The 22,918-nt window shown below is 40.9% G+C and overlaps 2 protein-coding genes and 1 long non-coding RNA gene across 4 annotated transcripts in view; 2 read left to right on the plus strand and 1 right to left on the minus strand.

The window, feature by feature from the left end:
* The window catches only part of LOC140304644 (uncharacterized), a 44,806-nt gene extending 22,027 nt beyond the window's left edge, over positions 1–22,779 (minus strand). Inside the window, exon 1 of the long non-coding RNA XR_011915280.1 lies at positions 22,737–22,779. This is a non-coding gene — a long non-coding RNA (uncharacterized lncRNA). The remainder of the gene's footprint in view (positions 1–22,736) is intronic.
* fip1l1b (FIP1 like 1b (S. cerevisiae)) lies at positions 6,684–14,895 on the plus strand. Of its 2 annotated transcripts, none has more exons than XM_072383347.1 (15): positions 6,684–6,956; positions 7,318–7,372; positions 8,471–8,537; positions 8,677–8,789; positions 9,081–9,145; positions 9,264–9,371; positions 9,683–9,813; positions 9,983–10,098; positions 10,449–10,548; positions 10,718–10,874; positions 10,963–11,044; positions 12,428–12,483; positions 12,658–12,847; positions 13,077–13,223; positions 14,322–14,895. In XM_072383347.1, exons 1-15 carry the CDS (start codon positions 6,878–6,880, stop codon positions 14,461–14,463), a joined length of 1,608 nt encoding a protein of 535 aa, XP_072239448.1. In that variant the 5' UTR covers positions 6,684–6,877; the 3' UTR covers positions 14,464–14,895. The 2 variants fall into 2 exon arrangements, with proteins under 2 accessions (XP_072239448.1, XP_072239447.1); XM_072383346.1 differs by having other exon boundaries at positions 14,319–14,894.
* Positions 16,095–18,809, plus strand: LOC140304642 (uncharacterized). The gene is made up of 6 exons (XM_072383363.1): positions 16,095–16,299; positions 17,039–17,181; positions 18,033–18,094; positions 18,194–18,307; positions 18,412–18,510; positions 18,605–18,809. Exons 1-6 carry the CDS (start codon positions 16,192–16,194, stop codon positions 18,727–18,729), a joined length of 651 nt encoding a protein of 216 aa, XP_072239464.1. The 5' UTR covers positions 16,095–16,191; the 3' UTR covers positions 18,730–18,809.
* Positions 22,780–22,918: the final 139 nt, after the last annotated feature.

A 22,918-nucleotide genomic window follows, 5' to 3' on the forward strand; every position in this document is an offset into this window, starting at 1 on the left:
CTAACCATATTTGCAACAATTACCTCAGATTCTAACACCAAAGCTTGAAATAAACATTCTCCAAACAGATGGATCAAAACAAAGGAGGAAAAACAGTCAGGATAAGCTGTTATGGCATCACTCTGCTGAGATAACCATATGTTTGATCCAAAGAGATGATGTGGATTGAAAATGTGCCAGCGCACATATCTGTGGAAGCTAATATCAGCGCATGTAATTACTGATAGCCCAATGATCGCCCTCTGTCTGGATAAACCTGATTAGCATCGACTAGGCTGTAAGCCGTCCTAAGCCACCGTAAGGAGAGAGGGATGGACGCAAGGAGGGAGTGTGGAAGAACAGAGAGAGAGAGACAAATAGGGGGGGTACACTCACAAAAGAGACAAAAAGACAAACAGGGTACATTAGAATGACAAGTAATGAGGTAAACAAAAGAGAGAGGAGGAGAGGGAGAGAATGAACGAACCGTCATGGAAAAATAGACAAAGAGAAACGTCAAATACATCAGCAGGGATCACAACACAGCATTTTCATTATTTCTCTGCAATACTAACCGTGAAGTACAACCAGTGGCTTCTTGCTTCTTTTATTTGATTGTATGTTGAAAATGTGTTTTCTTTCACTATATGTTAACATTTTAACATAGGTACAAAGTGTGTGGTGTCAATGTCCTATTAACCTCAATATGGTCTGATCCTTGTTTTGAGAAACATGGAAATGTTGCAGAGTACACTTGAATACAAGTCAGGATACTGTGGCATGTAAACACCCTATCTTGGCTTTGGAACATTGGTTCTGAGGCAAAAATGTACAATATGAAGAAATAATGTATTTTGCTCATTGCAGGATGTAAACTCATTGCAGTGGAGCTGTAAATTAGCATGTTATGGGTTCTATGACACAAAGTCATTTTGCTGTCTTTTTTTTACACTGACTTTACACCCACAAACATCAGGCTTTTGAGCAGATAAGGAAAGTGTTTCATTCTTCAGTTCTGCTCATCATTGATGGGAGGACAATACCTGGGTACACAGGTTGATTTTCAATGAGAGTGCTGCACTCTGTGGGCACAGCTCACGTTTTCTTTACAGAAACGCACGATTACTAACTGTAAAGACTCACACGGAGGCTCTGACACTGACAGCAACAACTTGAGAGCAAAAAGATTGATTTTACCCTTGTGGAAGATAGTTGGCAGCTTGCTCTCAGTCCCACTGTGCAGGAAACTCGTCTAATTACCTCAGAAAGTCATGCTTATTAGATATTGTTGTCTAACACAGCCAGCAGGATACGGTGTAATGCCATCCCTTCATGTTTCCGTAGTTACAGGCTTTGTTTTCCACTTGCCCACTGATACTGTGAATATTCTGAAATATACTGTATGTGATATTGACATCAACGCAAAACAGGTAGAAGACTTCATCTTCCTATACAGAGCATTCTCTGTATAGGAAAACACAGCAATATCCACAGTGTGCTGTTTTTTTGCATCATTTCCTCCCTCTTGTGCGTTCTACCCAGATAGTACTCCAGAGTATTTCTTGAGATGAGCTCAACTGTCGAGGAGAATCTCCTGCTGTGAAGTGCATGTCTGAAGAGCAGTGACCAAGAAAGGCTGCAGTACATTTTCTAGAAATTGTGTTCATGTGTGCTTAGAATTAAAACACATGGTGCAGCAGCTACAGACCAAGGAGGCTACACAAAGGCGCTCCAACACTGCAGCCGCCTAATGAAGCAACAGGTGGCAGACAAGGTTTCTTAAGCCACCACAGTGTCACAGAATCTCTTGAATGTCCAACAACTTTACTTAAGTGCAATTTAGATTAGTCACATGGCACTGCAAGAAACTGTCAGCAAACACTGCAGCTCAAGAGGACATCCCCAAACACACCGGGGTACTCCTGCACATGAAGACCACACATAGAGTTGCTGCACTGTGTGGAACACACCGGCAATACACCAAAATGATTATTTACACTAAGTGACCGCACATCAGCCAAATGTAGCAACACATGCTCTCATCCAGAGTCACCTGGAGTGTAACGGTCTGATACTATGAAGCGGAATAAGATGCAGAACTGCAGCTTTAATTTGGTAATGTCAGAAAATCTAATCTGATTCTAAATGTCTCAAGTGCACTGCAGGGAAGACAGAAAGAAGGGGTAACAAAGAGAGAGATGAAAGAGAGGGGTTTCAAATGGGGGCAAAAGTGATGGAAAAACAGAGAGGAATAACAGAGACTGGAAGAGAGATGAGTTTGAGGGAGACAGAGTGAATAAAATAAATGCAATTTCCATGATCAGTTTAACTGTGAGACCATTAGCCTCTCTGTCTGACGTCCCTCAGAGCGCATGTGTGTGTGTTTAACTGTGTGTGTGTGTGTGTGTGTGTGTACTGTGAACTCACAAACACACACACAAATCTCACACGTATGATGTGATACAGAAGATGATCATGATATGAACCCCCCTGTGAAGAGAAAAATCAATGTACTCATAACTATAATATTACTACCTTCTCTTTTATCTCTCAGTATGTACTACGCATGCTTCCTTGTGATTTTCATCTCAGCACCACACAGATCGGCGTATGTGTGAACGTTGTTTGTGCCTCTGAGTGAAAAGCAGGGGTGAGAAAATCCACAGATTTCCATGTCATTTACTGAAAAGCTAAAGAGGCCTCACTTAACTGGTCAAGGGCCCTAAATGCATTAACGGTGCTCTTTGCATTTATAGGCAACTTCTTGTGGAAGCACAACAGCAATTATGAGTCGGTTTACTGAGGATGAGCCCAGAGCTTCAGCTCAATGTCATAAAATGGTTTATTGTAGCTTTCTGGGCACAAGAGTAATATGGAAAATCATCATTTAAAACTAAGATCGTTAAACATTACAGCACATGTTTTGTCGTCATATTTAAAGAAAGCTTTAGTTAGGGGATGAAGAAGTGCTTCAAAAACAAAGCATTGGCTTGACCTGACGATGTTGTAATGGTAGGATTTGGTGTGCTGATCTGTGTGTACAATAAATGCTGGAAAAGATTACGTGTGAAAAGTTTGTTTTCTCAAAATTTCTCAAAAGTAACTGAGAATCCCTTTAAAGGTATTAAAGGAACTGGCTTCAACAACAAGCTCCAAGACCGACTTAGCCAATACATTGCAGGGTACAGTCTAAGGTCAGCGGAGAAGCTTCCCTCACAGGTTGTAAAGTCTGGATTTGTAACCAAAACCTCAAAGTGCTGTTGCCTTTTTGAAAAAGACACATTTAGGAAATTTTTGTGAAATGCATGTTCTCCTCATGTATGCGTGCGTTCTCTCCGGGTACTCTGGCTTCCTCCCACCGTCCAAAAACATGCATGCTGTTACTTGGTGTCTCTAAAATTGTCTCTAGGAATGTGTGTGGTTGTTTGTCTCTGTGTGGCCCTGTGATGGGCTGGCGACCTGTCCAGGGTGTACCCCGCCTCTTACCTTGTATAGGCAATCAAAGGGGTACTTAGTTTTTCACACATTGATTTTGCATTTTGGTTGAGTTTTTCTTAGACAGATGATGGTAACATGTCATGTGTTGTTGTTCATCTGAGAAAGTATTTTTACCTCATTTTTAGACCTGGTAAGGTTCAGAGAATTGTTTTAATATATGCAAACATTAGAACTGAAAGAGCCGTTGGCCTGGCTGTTAACAACAAAACTTGATCCAGCTAGTAATGCAGTTTAGCATATTGAGACATTTGCCATCAATCAAGCAAGCCATGGTGGGTGTTTGGGCCTGTCAGAATTAATATGGCCATCCAACATCCAGGTTTGCTCTCAGCTGAATGGGTACTAAAATCTTGTGGAAAGGGTGATATGAAAACATTTCAATCATACTCATTTTGTAATGTCACTTTGTAGTGATCGAGGTACATGTCTCATGTCCACATTCTGGAGATTGTGTGCCTTTGGATCACTAGTCAGATACGCCCAGGTGACGAATATTTATATTCATTGTTGAAGAGTCAAAGGATTCTTTCAGAAGTACTGTGAACACAAACATAAAAGTATTCAGAACAAGTAGGTAGAGATATGCGCTTAAAAAAAAAGGAAGCTAAGGACATTAAACTGAACAAGTGGCAGGGGCTTTTTACACATCGGGTACAAAATGTGCCTCTTGCTGCTGACTGTGCCGCCTTATGGCTCAGCCTTAGCTCTCTAGATATTCTCACAGCAAGCATTTAGATCCGTCCCAGCAGGAAAGAAGCATGCGTGAAACTAATTTCTACAAAGTAATCTATGACAGTGAGCCTGCAGGCACAAAATGAGAACCCTGGAATTTTTCACTTAAATGGAGCACAGTTGGTTGTCACATTATCAGTTATAGCTGATCTTCTCCTGCTGTGCTAAAGTGTCTGTTGTGAGAAAAAAGTAGTTTACACAAGGACACAGCAAAGCTCCTCCAGCTTTCCCTGCCCTTGCTACTAATCCCTGCAGAAAGGATAAATGAGTGAACCTGCTACAAAAAAATAATCCAAAAGCCTGGATCAATACCAAATAACAATACCAAAACTTGCTCTAATATACGAAGCTAATATACGATTATGTGAGGGTGAAAAATATTTAATGCATTAGGTTTATGCATTATTGCAAGGGTGCCTCTAAATATGTTTAGTTACCACTGGATAGTTTACAAATATTAAGCATTTGCTTGACTATTGCTCTGTAAGATTCATGGTTAAATGTAAGTTGATTTTATAGATTTTCATTATGCATGTATGTCCCCTGGATGTGATGAATCGGTTCGTTTGGTGTCAGTCATGCTGACTCTAATCTTAGTACTCTTAGCAAGCCTTTATAGCAAGTGTAGCATTGATGCATTAGGCATCAATTCTCACAAATCTACAGGAGAAGCAATTCAATTCAGTTTTTGTCTATATAGCATCAAATCACGACAAATGTGACAATAATCCAATTGATTATGATACAATTGTAATCAAATCCAATCCATCAAATTCCAAATTAGTCCAAATTTATATAAAGCCAATAAAAAAATGCTTTGTAAAGGAAACCAACAGATAGCATCAAAATTTCTCTTCAATCCAATTTTCTGTCCTGAGCGAGCACAAGGTGACAGGGGAAAAAAGCTCTGTTTTAAGAGGAAGAAATCTCTGTCAGAACCAGACTCAGGAAGGGTTTGAAAGGACAGGAAAGAGGGGACAAAAAGCACCATGAAACCTGGCCAGGGAAACCTGCTGAGAAAGAGAAACAAAAATCAATGACAACAATTATGTCATATGTACATGGAGAGTGAAAGAGAGCATAGGGAGGACAGATGCATCATGGGAGGTCTTCCAGCAGCCTAGGCCTATAGCAGCATAACTGGGATGTTTCAGGGTCACCTGAGCCATCCTCAACTATCAGCTTTATCAAAAAGGAACATTTTAAGCCTAATCTTAAAGGTAGAGGTCTTTTCCTTGAACCCAAACTGGCAGCTGATTCCACTGATAACCGAAGGCTCTGCCTCCCATAATACTTTTAGAAACTCATGGAACCACAAGTAAACCTACAGTCTGTGAAGAAGTGCTCTGTTGGCAAAATACTCCACTACGAGTTAAATTATGGATTTAACAGGGAGCCAATGAAGAGAAGCTAAAACTCCTGTTAGATCTCATCAGAACTCTGGCTGCAGCATTTTGGATCAGCTGGAGGCTTTTCAGAGAATTATTGGGAATTACAGCAGACCAATTATGACGTAACAAATACAAAGACCAGTTTTTCTGCATCACTCTAATGTGATGTTCCTAATTTTGGCAATGTTACCAAGGTGAAAGAAGGCAGTCCTAGAAACCTGTTTTGTCTATGAGTCAAAGAAAAGAAAGTAAAAATAACTCCAAGGTTCCTCACTGTAGTACTAGAAGCAAAGGAAATGCCATCTAGAATAACTATATTATGAGGGGAAGAAAGCAGACGGATGTGTATGAGCCAACAGGCCCCTGGGGACTAATAAAAGTCCCCCTCGTGCTTATAGAGACACCAAAGCTGAAGGAGACTAAGAGCTGCTTGTGTTAATTTCCAGTCTGTTTTTAGTTATTTTATAAATCTTTAAGTGTGTTTTCATGCTGCTCTGGGTTATTCTGTTTCCTGTTGTCAATGTCTTATGCCTATTTGTGATATTTTGACTAGCAACAAATGTTGTTTGTCACTTCATCCCGAGCTTTTTTGGGCTATGTGACTGTCTGAGTACATTTTGACATATTGCTATTGGATGAAATCCAAATTGGCTGAGATGAGTAAACAACACAGCATATCCCTCTTGTACTTCCTTTTTCTAAAAGAAAGGACATAAACAGAAACATAAGTTGAGTCTTTCTGAGTCATTCTACATTTACAAACACAAAACTAGTGCTAAATGATGTATGGAAAAGAGAAAACGAAAGAAATGAGGTTACACACAGACCAGAAATCCTTTTGTGTGGGTGGCACACAGAAAAAAGAAGCCATAGTGTATTTCCATTTATTTTCATAAGATGCACAATATATAGTGAAAAGAAATTTAACAAAAACTCTTTCAAAGGTTTTCCGAAATGCAGTTGGTTTTCAGTTGCCATACGACCAACATCCAGTATTTCAAATGACACACTGGTTCATCTTGTCCGGCTGGGGGCGCTGTTTTTTTCTGCCACAACACTTTGACCTTAGCGGGACGCCAGCTGCCTTTTCTTCCGGGTTCACACCGCCTCGCAGAGGTTGAATATGAATCTATGAAGTCATAATTTATGTGCAAAACTACATTCCCCCGCTACAGGGAGATAGTGTGCGCATATTTTTGCATTTCTACGTTCTGTTGAAGCTTGTTGTTGTAGCTGTTGAAGCCGCTGGTGGTTTTAGGTCTCCGTGTTAGCTAAACATGTCAGCGGAGGAAGCAGACAAAACGACCACCACTGATGCCAGCGCTGGAGATGAGGAGGAGGAATGGCTGTATGGAGGTAAATACAGCCACATACTCACCACAGACACAACTTCTTGTCGACACAGGCGTGAACATATGTGTCAGCTGCTCCGCTATTGACGGGCCAACCAACAAGTATCAGTGTTTGGGATTAAAATATTGAGGCGTTAGCCGGGAAGCTAAGCTAACAACGCCCGTTTACTGTTGACGGCCTTTAGCAACAGTATGAGTTCAAGCAAAGCTTTAAAAGGGCCTTTGTGTGTTATTGTAATTGAATATTATTTATTTGGCACTCAGAATATATACAGTTAGATATGAACATTGGTTAAATATTCAGATCTAGTAACTTATGTGAATTGAAAAAGCTGGGACAACAGTTTCGTCTTTTTCTGTTTCAGATGAGTCTGAAAGTAAAGAGGAGGACGAAGAAGCCAAACTGAACGCTGCTGTCGGGTAACCTATACTCTAACCGCCACGATTAACTTTGTGAAAATCATTTACACACCGAGAATTACTTAAAAAACGTATGACATGAAAATACACAAACATCAGATGTGATATGATTAAGAACTGATCGTTTTGATGCACATCCAGGTAAAAAAATACAGCATTAACACTCTACTTTGGCATCGAAATTCCAGGAATATTTACTCAAAGCACGCTGTCAGTTAATGTGGCCCTTTTAGTTAAAGGTAATACGATTTATACAACAATCCTTCAACAAATCTAGGAATCAGAAACATTATTCACTATAGCAGAAAGTACATTAAAGTTTATAAAGGCATTCTTAAAGGACATTTCAGTTAATTTCCTGCCTTGGTCTTATTTTCCCTCAGATTTGGGAATAAGATATGGCTAGGCAGCAGCAAATCAATGTTCAAGAGCAATTGTATTTAGCAGTACTAAAATGCAGGCTCAGACTTATTGTTTCTGACAACATTACAGAAAAGATACATACAAAGAAAGATTTTGGGGCCAGTTATGTGATTTCTTCAAAGGGGAAAGTCATGGTAATTGTAATTCAGACCTGATCTGATCCTCACACAAAGAGAAATTCTTACTTGGTGTATTTTCACTTGCAGGAGCTGACTGTTTACTTGAAAAAATTGTTTAAAAAAAGCATTTCAAACTTATGGACACCTTATAGGAGCCAGAGAGTGTAGAAGAAAAGCTCCTCAAAATTATAGAGAGGATAAGAAGAGAGAGTATGGAAAAAGATAAAGGAAAATTACGTTTAGTTTGTAAAACTACTTCCTGTCAGGCCTTATCAGGTGCCCGCTCTTTGAACATTTTTGTCCTTTTGAATTGCATTGCTTGGGAAAAATGGGGGAAATGCTTTTGTGTGGGGAATAAATGAATGTGATTCGGCGGTATGTTCTAAATGTTTCCTATAGAAATATATCCTCAGAGGATAAGTTTAGTTTTTGTACACGCTCCACTTAAACCGTTATTTCCCTTCTCTTGGTGGACATGTAGAGTATTTTTTCCTATCTGCGAATGAGGAATTAGAGAAATGTGTTGCCAGTGTTTAACAGTGTGTTCGGTCTGCAGTGCGCTCGCTGATACTTCAGCAGATGACGCTGCTGCTCACGCTACAGGAAATGGAGTGGCCTCCGAGGTTGGTCGTCCTTATTTAATATTATATGCTTTGTTCGCCCTTGTTTTGCCTCCTTGTCTCTTTTGATTTCTGTCCTTCTGAACATTGGTGTTTTGTGCATCCTTTTTAAAAAAAACTAAACTAATTTCCCTACTTTTAGGCCACCGGTGAAGCTGCCGGTGAGGATGCTGACAGTGACAGCGACAGTGATGACGACGACGATGATGTTCGTGTCACCATTGGCGACATTAAAACTGGAGCCCCACAGTACACGTAGGTTTCAGTCAAACTGTGGAGGTTTACTTTTGACCTGATGAGTTATTTGATTTAATGCGTTGATTTACGCTGGTGTGTGAGTGAGCTTGTGTGTTTTTTCTGACATGTCACATCACTTAAAAGATGTGATATAAACAATCTCACAGCTTTATTAAACCGCCAGACTCGCCCTCAAACATCACTTTATATGGGTCCATGATGACTTTAGTCTTTGGCAACTGAGGGTGCTGAAATCTTTGAGTGAACTTACAAAATAAGTGAACAGCATTTGTCATTTTCTTTCCACAGGGCTTATGGAGCTCCACCTGTCAACCTCAACATAAAAACAACAGGCTCCAGACCGTATGGACAAGGTAGCACTCCCTGTTATTTAAACCTGCTGTCATAGCGGTCTGGCTGGAAATAAACCAATTCAGCCTTTTTTCCTTTTTTGTCAAAGTATTCACGATCATGTTTTGTTTGTTTCAATAGCCGCAAAGCTGAAAGGAGTGGATCTTGATGCACCTGGAAACATTAATGGGGTTCCAGTGCTGGAGGTGGACATGGAGTCCTTTGAAGAGAAACCCTGGAGGAAGCCAGGTGTGTGTATGTCTGTGTGTGGAGCTAAAATAAAATGAAACGAACAAATTGGGTTATTTCAGACGCTGCAGCTGTAGCTTTTTGCAGGACTTTTTTTTTTTATTCACTCTGACCATCGGGGTTATGTCAAACCCTGATCAAAAATATAAATCCCCACAATCACAGCTGTAGTTGATCTATTCTAGTTTTTACACAGAGCTTTGTGAATATAATGGATCCCCTTTACAGCTGAACGTTACACTGAGTAGAAGCCTGTAAACGTCTGTTTGGCTCCTCATTGAGTGTTTGACAGAAGGTGTTTGTGTTTGCAGGAGCGGATCTGTCTGACTACTTCAACTACGGTTTCAATGAAGACACCTGGAAGGCTTATTGTGAGAAACAGAAGAGACTGCGAATGGGTCTGGAGGTCTCCACAGTGGGATCAGTGACGAGCAAGATCAGCGTAAGATGCAACTTCTCCCCGTGTTTCTGGCTTTCTCTCAGCTCATCCTACCGTTCACCTTCTTCTTAAACACGCCCTTAAACCCTCATTCTTTGGCCGTGTCAATTGAAAGGTGAACACTCGCTACCGAATCTGACAAAGCCCACGTTTCTTTTCTTTCTCCCCTTAGGTTCAGCAGGGAAGGACGGGGAATGATAAGGATCTCTCCAGTTTGCCAATCCATACCAAGACAGACTTCACATCTCCTGTCAGCCTGTACAAGTCTGTTGCCAATCAGGTTGCCAGGTAACACTCCCTTTTTTTTGTTATCACTTATCGGCTATCTCGGGTGAGGAAAAAAAAGCTCAGAAAAATGTTTTAAGTTTAGAAACACATTTTCTCTGAAATCAGCTAATGCATCACGTAGTCCTTTTATGTTGCCCTCCTCTGCCAGGTCACCGTTTTACAGGGATTTTGCTTTAGTCTCTTAGCTCTGAAAGCTTGATGTAACGGCCTTCGGTAAAACTTGGATGTGATTTTTCAGCTGGACTGTTGCTTTGGCTGATGGTCCTTTTGTTGTGTTTTTTAACAGATACTCAGAGGTGACAAATTGATAGGTGGGGCCATGATTTTTGTTTTTGATATTCTTTTTCTAGGAAGGTGAGTGGTACCATAGATGTGATTGGTGGACAGACGGCCACAATCAGCAGGGTTGAAGGGCGACGCAGACACAATCTTGATGGCAACAATATCCAGGTATAAGAAGCAAAAGGAACAGTCACTGTGAACGTGTATATATTAAAAAAAAAAAATCGATACTCTGCTTTGACTTTGGGGGGTTTCGCTCGTACTGCTGCTGCTCTTAAAGACCGCCGTGGTCACGGTGTCCTCTCTGTTCTCCTCTGTTCTCCTGTCTGTTGTGCAGGTGATTTCTGAGCACTCGACTTCAGATGCTGAACCAGCTCCAGCTAAGATTCCCACTTTCTTCCCTCCTGGACCAATTCCTCCAAACATACCCCCACCTCCGTTTCTCCCTCCTCCTCCAAGCGTCAGCACTGCACCTCCACTCATACCCCCACCCAGTGAGTGGAGTTCCTTCTCTAATGCTTAATCTATTTTACTTTGTATTCTTCTCTGTGCGTTTATTCTCCCTTTTCTTCTACCTCGCAGGGTTACCCATCACTGTCCCTCCTCCTGGTTTTCCTCCTCCAACAAGTGGTCCTCCTCCTTCTATAATCCCTACTATGGACAGGTAAGACGCGTATGAACACACGTGCGACCACACCTTTGCATAAAAAACACAAAACAAAACCAAAAAAAACCTTCAAAAGGGTTGAAAACACCTCAGAAACGCACACTTTTCCCATGTGGGAATCGGTGTAACCGCTGTCATTAGAAATAAATACAGAATATATCAAAAGCTCTATAAATGTAGTTTGTTTTTTTTTTTGCTTTTATTTTTCTATTTCCCCTTTAGCAGGAAAAAAGGTGAAGAAGAAGTAAAGTGTATAAAACTAATCCTATAGATTTTGAAAGAAGTGATGAGCTAAATTAAGATATTTATTGTAAAATGAATACAAAATGCTCGAATACGGAAGTGAATTGTTTGGACGGAATAAACAGAGCAAGAAAAAGTAAAGAATGATGGGATGAGATGAATCAGGAGCAGCCATCTGAGTAAATGACACTGAAGATTAAAAGACAAACGCAAGATTAAAAGCAAAGTTACAGCAGTTAACTTATGTCACACTGTCTGCATTCATTATCACACACGTCTTCTTTTTAACTTAATTTCAGTCGTATTTCTCATCGTACCAACGTCTTACTGACCTTCATGTTTGTATTTATTTCAGATTATGGTAGTTTGAGTCCTCCATCATTTCCCAGATAAATGTCGAACGCTGGCAGGGGTCACAGGAGCTTTTTAACATATATTTGTTTTTAAATCGGTCACTAACCGGGTCATTTTTACACGCTCTTCAGAGGCTTTTGTGCACTTTTGATTTGGAAGTCTCTCACTACGCCCTGCTGTGTTCTCTGGCTCGTCTGTAATACAGATGGAGAAGCTGTGATTCCAACACTCAGGATAGATTTGAGAGAATATGGGGGCCTTTCTGCCGTCTGGCCTCCTCACTTCAGCGCCTCACCCCCAGCTCCCATCATGTCACTTTCATATTATTCCTCTCAGTAGTGCTGTTTTCCTAAAATGTATTTATTTATTTATACGCTGTATGTTCTTGTCTGGGCTTGTTTTTCTTTAGATGTATGAAAATATTATTTTTATAACAATCAAGATTTGGATTCTGTTGTAGAATGTTTCCCTTTTTGCTGCAATTAATTTGGTTCTGACCCCTGGCTGGGGTTTAAAGTTTTACTCACTCTTCAGCGTTACATAATATAAGTTTACTTTGGAACTCCAGAGTTCACGTGTAAGGGGATACACGTCCTCGTGCTTTTGTTTTATTCTTATCCAGGGCTTGAGCCAATAGCTGTATTTCCAATCTTAAAAGAAAGTTCTTGGTATTATGGTTTTTTCTTCAATACATTTGACATGATTTAACACTGTAGTGTCACAGTAATGCTTTTGTTAAGCAGTTAAACAGTTTAACACGGTGTTCTTCCTCTGTTTCCACAGTGGCCACTCTGGAGGTTATGATGGCCGCTCTGTCCCTCCGTATCCATTCCCTCAAGGTAGAGAAATCTCCACAGCACGGCCTTCTTTTCCAGCATCAGTTACATCACAAATGCTGCAGCTAAATATAAGGAGAGATGGAGCAATAAAGGGTTCCATGATATGTGCTTATAACAACTTAAAAGAAAAAGTACATTCTTGTCTATTCACGTCACACTTCTGTATATTTCCAGGTGCTTACCCTCCACCCATGGCTGGAGGTGTTCCTCCTCCTTGGCCCCCGATGATGGACAACACCAAATCCTGGGACTACTATTCCCGTCGAGAGGACAAAAGAGAGAAAGACAGAGAAAGACCCAGAGAGAGGACACATGAGCGGGAGCGAGAGAGAGAGCACAGCCCTTCAGCTATGAGCTACACCAGGTCAGAGGCCCAAACTCAACGATATGTGGTTTATACTGCAGATGTTCCCCTGCTGGAACATCTGTTGAACATTTCAGGACTGCAGCCACGAAGTCTGAAAGCAGCCATACTGAATGTGTTGTGCAGTTCCAGACTGTTTGTGTTGTGCTGTACCCTCATACGGGTCGATTGGTCTGCATGCAAAGACAACTCAATGAAGCAAAAGCGCGTGTCCGGTCTGTTTCCATAGCGACGAAGAGCGGTATCGTTACCGCGAGTACCAGGAGCGAGGTTACGGAGAGCGCCATCGTGACCGGTCGAGCCGAGAGAAAGAGGAAAGACACAGAGAGAGGCGACACAGAGAGAAAGAGGAGGGACGCCACAAGTCCTCTCGCAGGTATACGAACACACTCTGTCATTTTAGTTAATTTCTTCTAAATAAAAACATCCTCTCGTACTGCAGAAACAAGTGTTTGCAGGGCCGTGCTGTTTACTCGCCACATTTCTAGTGTTCACGACTCTTTATTGATCCTTACTGGGTTGAAACCACAGCCATTTCTTTGACACACCAGCTGGTTCTCACAGCTGTAATAAAAAAATGAAATAAAAGAAAGCTTGAATTACATCATTGGACTGAATGAATTGTCATCACAACAAAGAAAGTAAAGCCGGGCTAATTAACTCAGATATACTCGACTTTTCTGTGGTGTGATATAAAAGGAAGAAGAGAGCCCATGACCACAGGAGAAATAAACTTATGTGTTGGACATGATCACAGATCATTAGCTTCAGTTTTGTTTGAAAATGCATCATCTAATGAGCCAATAATAGTAAGAATAATTATGATCAGTGAATTTGAAGGAGCTGTCAGATTAAACGGGGCCAGTTCTGTCTCTTTTACATGGACGATCAGCTGGTGATGATGCAGATTTACTTTATTTTTACCATGAGACGTCCTTCCTTTGAGTGTTTGAGTGCGACATCCTGGAAAGACGTCACACGGATTTCAGAAAAGATTTCTTCAGCTGGACACTGTGTTTTCAGCAAACCCCTGAGGTTGGCTGGGTTGCTTCGTTCATTTCTGAGCGGTGACCGCTTTCTGCTGGTGGAAAATAGTGATCGAGTGTTGAGTCGTCAGTCTGCCGCTGTGGCTTTAGAATGGAAAGGAAAGACAGAGTGACAGCAGCTGCTTTCTTTATAAAGTATAAAGGGCTTAAAGTCATGAATTCGCATCATGTATTTTTCTTTCTGTCACCCTTTGTCTTCTCCTTCCTCCCACCCTCCTCCATTTCCAAATACCCTTCCTGCCACCTTATTGTCATTCTTTGCCCCTTTTTCCTATTGATCTTCCCATCTATCTTTATTTCTTTCTGGTTCTCACCCTCTATCTCTTCTCCCCACATCTGCCCTTTGCTCTCCTGCTGATTTATGATCTCACCGCTCCTCACCCCCTCGGCCGTTGTCACACCCTCCTCTTTCTCCTTTCCCTCAGCAGCAGCAGCCGGAGGAGGCACGACAGTGAGGAGGGTGACAGCCACCGACGGCACAAACACAAAAAGAGCAAGAGGAGCAAAGAGGGCAAAGAGGCCAGTGAGGATATCGGTGCAGACCAGGAGAACCAGGAGGCCATGGAGTAGTGACGGCCACCTCCTGTCTCTCCTCTTCATTTGTCTTCATACTGATCGGGGGGAGGGGAAGAAATGAGCAAGAGACCAACAGAACCGGAACGCCAGAGTCGTCGACGCATCATGTCACCCTCCTCTCCATCGATCTGCATTCCCTCCCATCCCCCTGTCACTCATCCTCACCATGGCCTCAGAGTTGATGGAGGGGTGTTGGTCCTCATCCCTGTTTCCATCAGTAGTTCACGTCAGGCTGAGCTTCGGTCTGTCTCCAGCCACACCCATCCTCTCCCAACCCTTCCGTCAGTGATAATTAGGTCCCACTCAGATTTCACTGACTCGTCGGGATGATCAGCCCATTGCGCTCTTCTTTTTTTGTTGTCTTTATTGTTTGTTTGATTGTTCCGTATGAAGACATTTATAGAAAGCTGTCGGTTAAGTTTGATTAAAAAAACATTCATACGATGTCTTTTTGTGATTTTATTTTTTTTGGAATAAATAGTTTAAATATCACACGAATTTGTTTATCGGAGGTGCTTAATACCCATGTGGTCTACACATTATTCAACCTCTTTTTTTTTTTTTTTCTTCTTTCATTGTGGAATTGATTCTTCCAAGCCGAGTATGCCTTTAGATGGGAGAAAGACCTTCTTACTGCAGGAGAGTGCATTTCCTTCATTGCATCTCGTATGTGCTTTTCCAGCTCCGGTCGTATTTTCAAGGCTTCAATCCGCAGAGCACAGCTGTGATTATCAACAGACGAGTACAGAGTTCAGATGAGCTCTGATTATGTAACGGCACACATCGAAATATTTTGCTGGAAGGGTTTGACTTCAGTACCTCAATGCTTCTAAAGTCTTTGCTCCAGCTGAGGGCTTCTCAGTTTCTCCACTTTATGTCTGTGCAAAATAAAAATACTGCTTCCATTTTTTTTTTTTTTTTCCTTTTGAAAGCAGCTTGCTTTTAACTATGTTCAAGCTTCTCTTTTTCTTCCGCTGCAAAGCACCCGAGGTTGATGACACGTCGGCCTTTAACAAAATGGAGAAGTTTGCAGTAGTTGCGGCTTGTAATTCTGTGCTTTTATTATTCTCGTTGCACTCAAATCTAATCCCTTTGTTTTACATTAATAACATTTGATAAAAGGTTTTTAACCAAATGGAATCTCGACATCAGCACCATGACCAAGTTATAAGGACGTTTTGCTTGATACAGTATTTAATAATACTTCTGGCCTTCTTGTCTGTAGGAGTCAGTTTTTTACAATAACAAACACGGAACAGCTGATTGTGCTGCTGTGCATTGCTGAACAGGAGCTACAGGAGGTACTTTCACAATACTTCCCATGAGGGACACGCTTTGAGGCTTCACTAGTTTTTACTAAGTAAATCATTGTGTACTGAAAATGGAAAAACCTGCAAATCACTGAACATTAAAGTGTCTATTATAGAGAACAATTATGCTTTGGGTTTATATTGATGTGATTGACACAAATATTATATATGACTCCCTCTATGAGCCTCCCAGTTCCATGTGATGGGATCAACCCTCCTAAAAACATTGGCCAAAGTCTGCCCTCTCTCTTCCCCTGGGCTGTTTACTTTGGTTACATCAGCTCAGACTCATGAATATATGCATCCAGAGGAAACGCTGACGGACAGAGAGTGAAGTGGACAGAGAGTGGAGACCAACAGGGAGTCGCAGAAGGAAAATTTTGAGGAGAAGAATAAAACTGCCATTGAGACGATGAATCGTGTTGCTGTGGTGCTGCTGAGTCTTCTCTCGCTGGGAAACTGCGCTCCTTTGAGCGACTGTGACACCCTGCTGAAACCAATAACCATCAGCAACGAAGAAGTAAGTTATCGCCTGCTTTGCTTTGCATCATAAGCGCCGTGCCACAGGCTTCTTTAGAGGTTGTTGTTGACTGAACACAAAGCCTACAAGACCAGGGAAAAAAGTCAGGAATCTCAGCAAAGTAAGATCAGGAGATCAAAGATATTGTTAAATTAAATGTACACTAAATACCACGAGTTCTTTTAAATAATCTCTGTGGATCATATAAATCACCTCAACAGGTTGTCTTACTGCGCCTTCACTTTAAGGCGGAGCATGGGGTACTTCTCAGAAATGATGGGATTTTGACACACTTTAAGAATTCTCACTGATTGTTTATCTGTTGGTAAATTTAAATTTTTGTTTTGCATTCTCAGCTGACCTGCTTTTCCTTCCGTCTTGCTGTAAAATTTGCTGTAAATTAAACTACCTTATATACACAGAGAGTGTGTAAAGCAAAGCTTTAGTGTGTGGCATCACTAAAATGTTTATTCAAATGTTACTGGCATAAAACCCTTGATGAAATCAGTTTGAATTTTGAGGTGTCCATCGACCTTTTTTTTTTTTTTAAAGCAAAACATCATGATCACGTCCAGATAGGTGGACGGATGCCCGACATGAGTGTGATGGGAGCTCTACTTGTACAAAACCATTGTTATGCACTGTATTAAGCCTCTGTCAGTGCTCCAGTATACATCAACATGAATTTCAGAGACGCTGACAAAAACAGTTCACTGTGAGTTGTGCCTTTCTGCTCCAGATTTTGGGTAGGTGGCTTTACATCGGGGGGAGCTCTAACATCCCAGGAAGCCGCTCCCTCGCCCACCTTATGACCAGCGCCTGGGTGGACTTGACTGAAACCTCCCGGAGCAACGTCCACAATCTCGTCCAGACTCACAGAATGTAAGATTGGCTCTCACACCATTGCACCACAGGACTGACTGCTGCATTTTCTAAATGCATTTCCAGTACAGAAGCATCACAGAAACTGCATGATTTCATATTTGGAAGCCTTTGACTAACTTAGATTTATTTGACCAACTGTATTTTGATTATGAACGTGCCACAAATAGTGCATATTGTTTACCTCCTAATGTTATTGTCAGAGACTGTGGAGAGGTAGGACCCAGAGGCAGTTCTTCGAATTCAAAAACAGGTTTATTCCAAAAAACAGGGAGTGAAAGGCAAGAACAGAAAGAAGTACTTAAACGTGGAACAAAAATCAAGACTATGAAATACAAAACAAGACTGTGACAAGACTATGATAACAAGACTATGAATAAATAACTACGAACAGGACTATGAGGCAGGAACCCAAACTTATCTTCGGTGACTGAGGCATGAGGGGTTGATGAGGATTCTGCGATGGGTGAAAGGAAACCAGGAGACTAAATACTGTGGAGGGAGTGATTAGTGAATGAGGTGCAGCTGTGAACAATGACGCAGGTGGCGTGAGTGAAACTAGGTGGCAGAGGAAAAACATGACTATTAAAACATAAACTGTGACCTGAACATAAACTGTGACAGTTATGTACATTCAAGCACATCCACTGTACATTTAAAGCTGCAGATTTTAGGCAACTCGAGTGTAGAGGAAACAAATTAACTGAAAACATGCATTTGATATAACAAAGTTAAAAAAAACTCCTTTTACATATAACTTACGTTTGATCAGTTGATGATATACACATCAGAAATTTAGATGTCGAACTAACCTGAAATGACATCATTCTCTGCTATCTTCATCCTCACAGATATGGCAGATGTTCCAGCTATGCATACGATGTGCTCTTTGAGAACAGCACAATGTTAATCGGTGAGTCAGGAGGAGCCAGACAGGGAGATCATTTTATGATGGACACCAACATTATGTTATTCATTCCGCTCTGCTGTTTGTGTTGTGTGTTCCGTGCAGAGGAACCTTTCTACCTCAAAGAGGTCTACCTGTCAAACGACTGCCCCGACTGTCTGGTGGCCAATGAAGACATTGTCTCTGGGAGAGATTCTTTTAAAAGTCTTCTCATGTTTAGTAAGAAACACACAGTGGAAGGCAAAGTCACATTTCTGATGGCAACAGTAGTATCTGTGTGTTTGTTTGTGATTCACGTTGAAATTGAAAATCTGTACTTTTAGGCAGGAGCAGGACCGTCTCACCTGCTGCATTGGCATTGTTAAAGAAACAAGCAGAATGTCTTCAGATGCCACCACCGATAATAATGGACACAGACTATGGTGAGAATGCGAAAGCTTTTCTTCATGTCTGTCCACATATGGCGCGGTGCCTCCACAGTTGGTTGTTATATTTCTTATCTTTGTATGTACACAGAAATCTGCCCAGACGACATCACGCCACTGGAGGGGCTCAGCGCCCTAAACTCCTTATTCGAGGCCAAGATGGGACATCGGGTCGCAAGACTTCTGGATTCCTTTTTCGACATGTTTGTGAACTGATTTTTGATTAGTTTTGACATGTGCAAAATGCTTTTGGGAGGTTTTGTAAGGAAAAGTTGTAATAAAGTGAACACGGAGAATGCATTATTTTCATGATAATTAGTTGTAGCAGCTGGAAGTCGAACCCTATGATTAGCAGACAACTGTTCTTCCTCCTGAGCTACTGAGCTCCATCTGGGCTAGTCTCTTTCCTGGGGTTCACCTACCCGAACACTGTTCTGACTTTGTCCTCCTTTAAAGTGAGAGTGTGGCTGCTGGGAACAGATTCCAGCTGAGGTGGTCTGACTGAGGACTGCTGCGTTGCCTCAAAGCGTGCAAATGCAAAGAAACAGTTCAGCTCCTCTGCCAGTTGGGTAGCTGTAATTTACAGAAGTCATATCAGGGCCTCTGAAGTTAGCTGTGGTCTGTATTCCCTGCCTCACCCGCTCAGGTCTTTTTCAGAGAGCTGGTATTAGGCTTTTTTCTGTCTACTTCAACATCTCTTATACTTATCTCAGGTCTGTTCTGGCAGTGCTGCATGATATCATGATTTCTATAATATCTTGATTAATCACAAAAAAATAAGTCTGATTCCTGCCACCTTACAGCTGAAACTGTTGGGAATCTCAACTATGTACAAACGTTGGTGAAACAATATGACTGGCTGGATTTGTTTCCTGGTTCATGCACAGCTGGCTGTTTGGGGCGAGAGGTGGGACATGCATCATGCCCTAAGGCTTTATAGACTTTTCCAATGTTGTTCAGGATGCTTTCATTGCCATGACCTTCACTTTGTGGTTTTACCAATCTGTTGGTATAGAGCCGGGGATCAATTCATACCATCCAATGATCCTCAAATAAGTATTCCTGCTCAAGTTAATATTGACTGTGGCTAAAAACAAGCTTATAGGGATTAAATATAAACACACACCAGAAACATTAGGGGCATCTAATGCCTCACAATAAGATATGCAGAATTTTCATTAATCACTTAAAAAAATGCAACAACTAATCAGGAACATCTGGATAGTTGATAATTAGGTATTTCTTAATACCTCTTTAATAATTCCCAAAGTAGGACCATAGGGTAGATATTCTGAATATATAAGAGAAAAGACTGGTAGCCCTGTATTACATCATCATATCAAGATTATCAAATAGTCACATTGATTTCTTACTGATTACAGAGTCTTTACCTGTTCATTGTTTTTTGTAACTTCAATTAAAGTGTTGCATTACTATCCATTTAATGTTATGGGAAGATGAGTTCAGACAGTCAAAACAATTTTGCATGCTACATAGTATTATGAGAACCAAAAGACAGGAGGATGCCTCCCCCCCATCACAGAAACTCTTATTCTTGCAGCTTTTCTCATACTATAACTATATCCTTTTTCTAATATTTCCCTCCTGTTTATGCTATGAGGAGAAAGGGATTAAACACCGTTAAAACTCTGCATCTTGTACAATTAACATTGAATAATTCAAAATCATTAACATTGAAATTTTCCACTGTTCGCAGTGCATAGGAGCGAAAAACCCATTTGTTGTATTTATGGGAAAATTCTCCTATGGCCCCATTCTCCCCCTGGCGACTGACCGCTTAACCACTCACTCAGTATCAAAGGTCGCACTCCGAACAGTTGATTCCAATGAATGGCATTTTGTGATTAGCAAACACAAAATGAATACACAAACAAAAAATGAATGAAATGAAAATAAGAATAATGAATAATAAATTAAGATATGATTAAATGCAATTAATGAATAATATGAAATGGATATTAAATGGAAAAAATTAATAATCAGGAATAGTCAAACAATAAAAATAATAATAATGATGCAATTCAGTTTGTAGAATTAGGAATTTTTAGGATTTGGTTCGAAGGACCAATATGTCAGAAAAATTATCTCAAAATTAGGCTCAGAGTCGCTGGATACGATTAACACAAAACAGTTATTTCTTGCAAGAAAGAGACAAGTCCGCACAACCTGTCAGGAAGCTGGCTCAGAGTTGTCTGACTCACAAAATGGTAGTATTGCTATTTATATTGTTTATGTTTGCTGGCCACACAATGTTACGGGAAAGGGACATTCAATGTTATGGGAAAAGGCATTACTAGCCATTTAATGTTATGGGAAGACGAGTTCAGACAGTCAAAACACTTTTGCTTGCTACATAGTATTATGAGAACCAAAAGACAGGAGGAGGCCTCCCCCCATCACAGAAACTCTTATTCTTGCAGCTTTTCTCATAGTATAACTATATCATTTTTCTAACATTTGTCAGTATAAATACAGCTTTTCTGAAAGGCCCCAGAGGCGGCAGATATGTTTTTTTATCATCAATAACTGTTTCAGAACCCCAGAAGCAGAAATGCTTCATCATGGTCTGACCGTGACATGAGTTGTTTGTAGTGTTTTTGCTGTGTTGTCTTTGCTGTATTACAGCACTGGTAACCTGTGAATAGGGTTGCACGTTGATGTGGTGGTTAGCACTGTCGCCTCACAGCAACAGGCTTCTGGGTTTGTTTTCCAGCTGGGGATTTCTGTGTGGAGTTTGCATGGGTTCTGTCCGGGTACTCTGGCTTCCTCCCACCACCCAAAAACATGCACGTTAGGTTAATTGGTAACTCTAAATTGTCCCTAGGCGTGAGTATGAGTGTTGATGGTTGTGTGATGGACTGGTGACCTGTCCAGGGTGTACCCCGCCTCTCGTCCAATGACAGCTGGGATAGGCTCCAGCCCACCTGCGACCCTAAATTGGTTTAGACTGGTATAGAAAATGGATGGATGGCAACATGTGAATAACCATAAAACAAAATTAACTATTAATGCTTATTCCATTCTTTTTTTATAAAAAAAAAACCCACAATGGTTCAAATGGTTATGAAGCCCTTTTTCAAACTGCCCGACATGCTCGTCACACCTGACATACACGAATTGACTGAATATTAACATAGTCATGTGAGAGTCTGGAAAGATAGTTCCATTAAAGTAAAGATGCAGGGTGAAATAGAAGCACGACTGTTGTAGTTCTGTGTCATATTTGTTTGACATTATGTTGGATCTAGAAATTTTTTTGCAGAGATCTGCATTTTGTAAGGGGAATGAGTGCAGTTGGTTTTCAGTTTTGAGGCAATTGCTATAGGTGAAGCGTCTTAAGTAAATAATTTGCATTGCCTCTTTATTATATAAAAGAAAAGTCCATATGCCAAATTATTACGTCACAATGCTGCATGAAGACGAGTTATTTATGCCAAATTTCCTCACTCTCTGCTTCACCCAAATTACAAATCTGAATAGTTCACCACCAAATCACTGTCATTCTCTGTAAGAAAGTATGTGCATGTCCTCTTTGTTTTTTGACTAAGCTTTCACATCCCCTCCAGCTCAGTGACTCAGCTGTGCTTGGTTGTTTGTTTTTTTTTGACAGAGGGGCTTTGGCAGTGGGGGCACTGAACTCACACTTTTAGATATCCACACTCCATTTGGGACAAGCATTATTCAAGATATCCAGTATGAAAAAACTGTGCAAAACAAAAGATTGACCAGTAATATATTTTTTTAAAGTAAAAATACAATTATTTTAATCCGTGTAAATAATGAAGGCATTCAGGAATATTTACACGACTGGTTTGACTGTAACTATGAGGTTATCTAATAAGAATACAAAATAAAGCAGCAGATAATTCAGAATGGAAAACAAAAGTTGATTTAGCTGAATCAGCATGTTAGTGCAGATGCTTTCGATACACACATCTCCGTGTGTATGGCAGGAAGGTTCATGTTTCCTGAACTGTCAGTCAGATACTAATAATGATGACAACACCAAGCAAACATCTGAAGCATTTTGAAAATTCAACTGTGATATTTCTTTCCAAAACTGTCTGGACAATGGACATTTTAAGAAATATGTAAAGATTTCAATGGAACTGTGTTCTTCTCAAGAACTAGAATGTGACCCTGACCTCATTTGACAAGGGCTCCCCCTCTTGAAGAAATCCAGTTTGGACCCTTTTCAAAACAATAACGTGTGTGTGTGTGTGTGTGTGTGTGTGTGTGTGTGTGTGTGTGTGTGTCACTGTTCTGTTTCTGGCTCATATGACACACAGGCACAGCTGCAGGCTGAAACTGGTCCTCCACAGAAACATACTGAACAGGCCTTTCACTGGTCTTGCTTTTCTCTACTGCCAAGGCCATTTAAAGG

The sequence above is a fragment of the Leuresthes tenuis genome, unplaced genomic scaffold, assembly GCF_036924035.1.
Source record: "Leuresthes tenuis unplaced genomic scaffold, fLeuTen1.0.hap1 SCAF_4, whole genome shotgun sequence".
Lineage (NCBI taxonomy): Eukaryota > Metazoa > Chordata > Actinopteri > Atheriniformes > Atherinopsidae > Leuresthes > Leuresthes tenuis.

Bases quoted from the DNA above. Each gene is read 5' to 3' on its own strand.
- LOC140304642 (XM_072383363.1), top strand. From the start codon at position 16,192: ATGAATCGTGTTGCTGTGGTGCTGCTGAGTCTTCTCTCGCTGGGAAAC. The intron at 16,300-17,038 runs GTAAGTTATCGC...TTTCTGCTCCAG, and splicing joins TAACCATCAGCAACGAAGAA to ATTTTGGGTAGGTGGCTTTA. The intron at 17,182-18,032 runs GTAAGATTGGCT...TCATCCTCACAG, and splicing joins CTCGTCCAGACTCACAGAAT to ATATGGCAGATGTTCCAGCT.
- fip1l1b (XM_072383346.1), top strand. From the start codon at position 6,878: ATGTCAGCGGAGGAAGCAGACAAAACGACCACCACTGATGCCAGCGCT. The intron at 9,372-9,682 runs GTGTGTGTATGT...TTGTGTTTGCAG, and splicing joins GAAACCCTGGAGGAAGCCAG to GAGCGGATCTGTCTGACTAC. The intron at 10,875-10,962 runs GTGAGTGGAGTT...TCTACCTCGCAG, and splicing joins TCCACTCATACCCCCACCCA to GGTTACCCATCACTGTCCCT.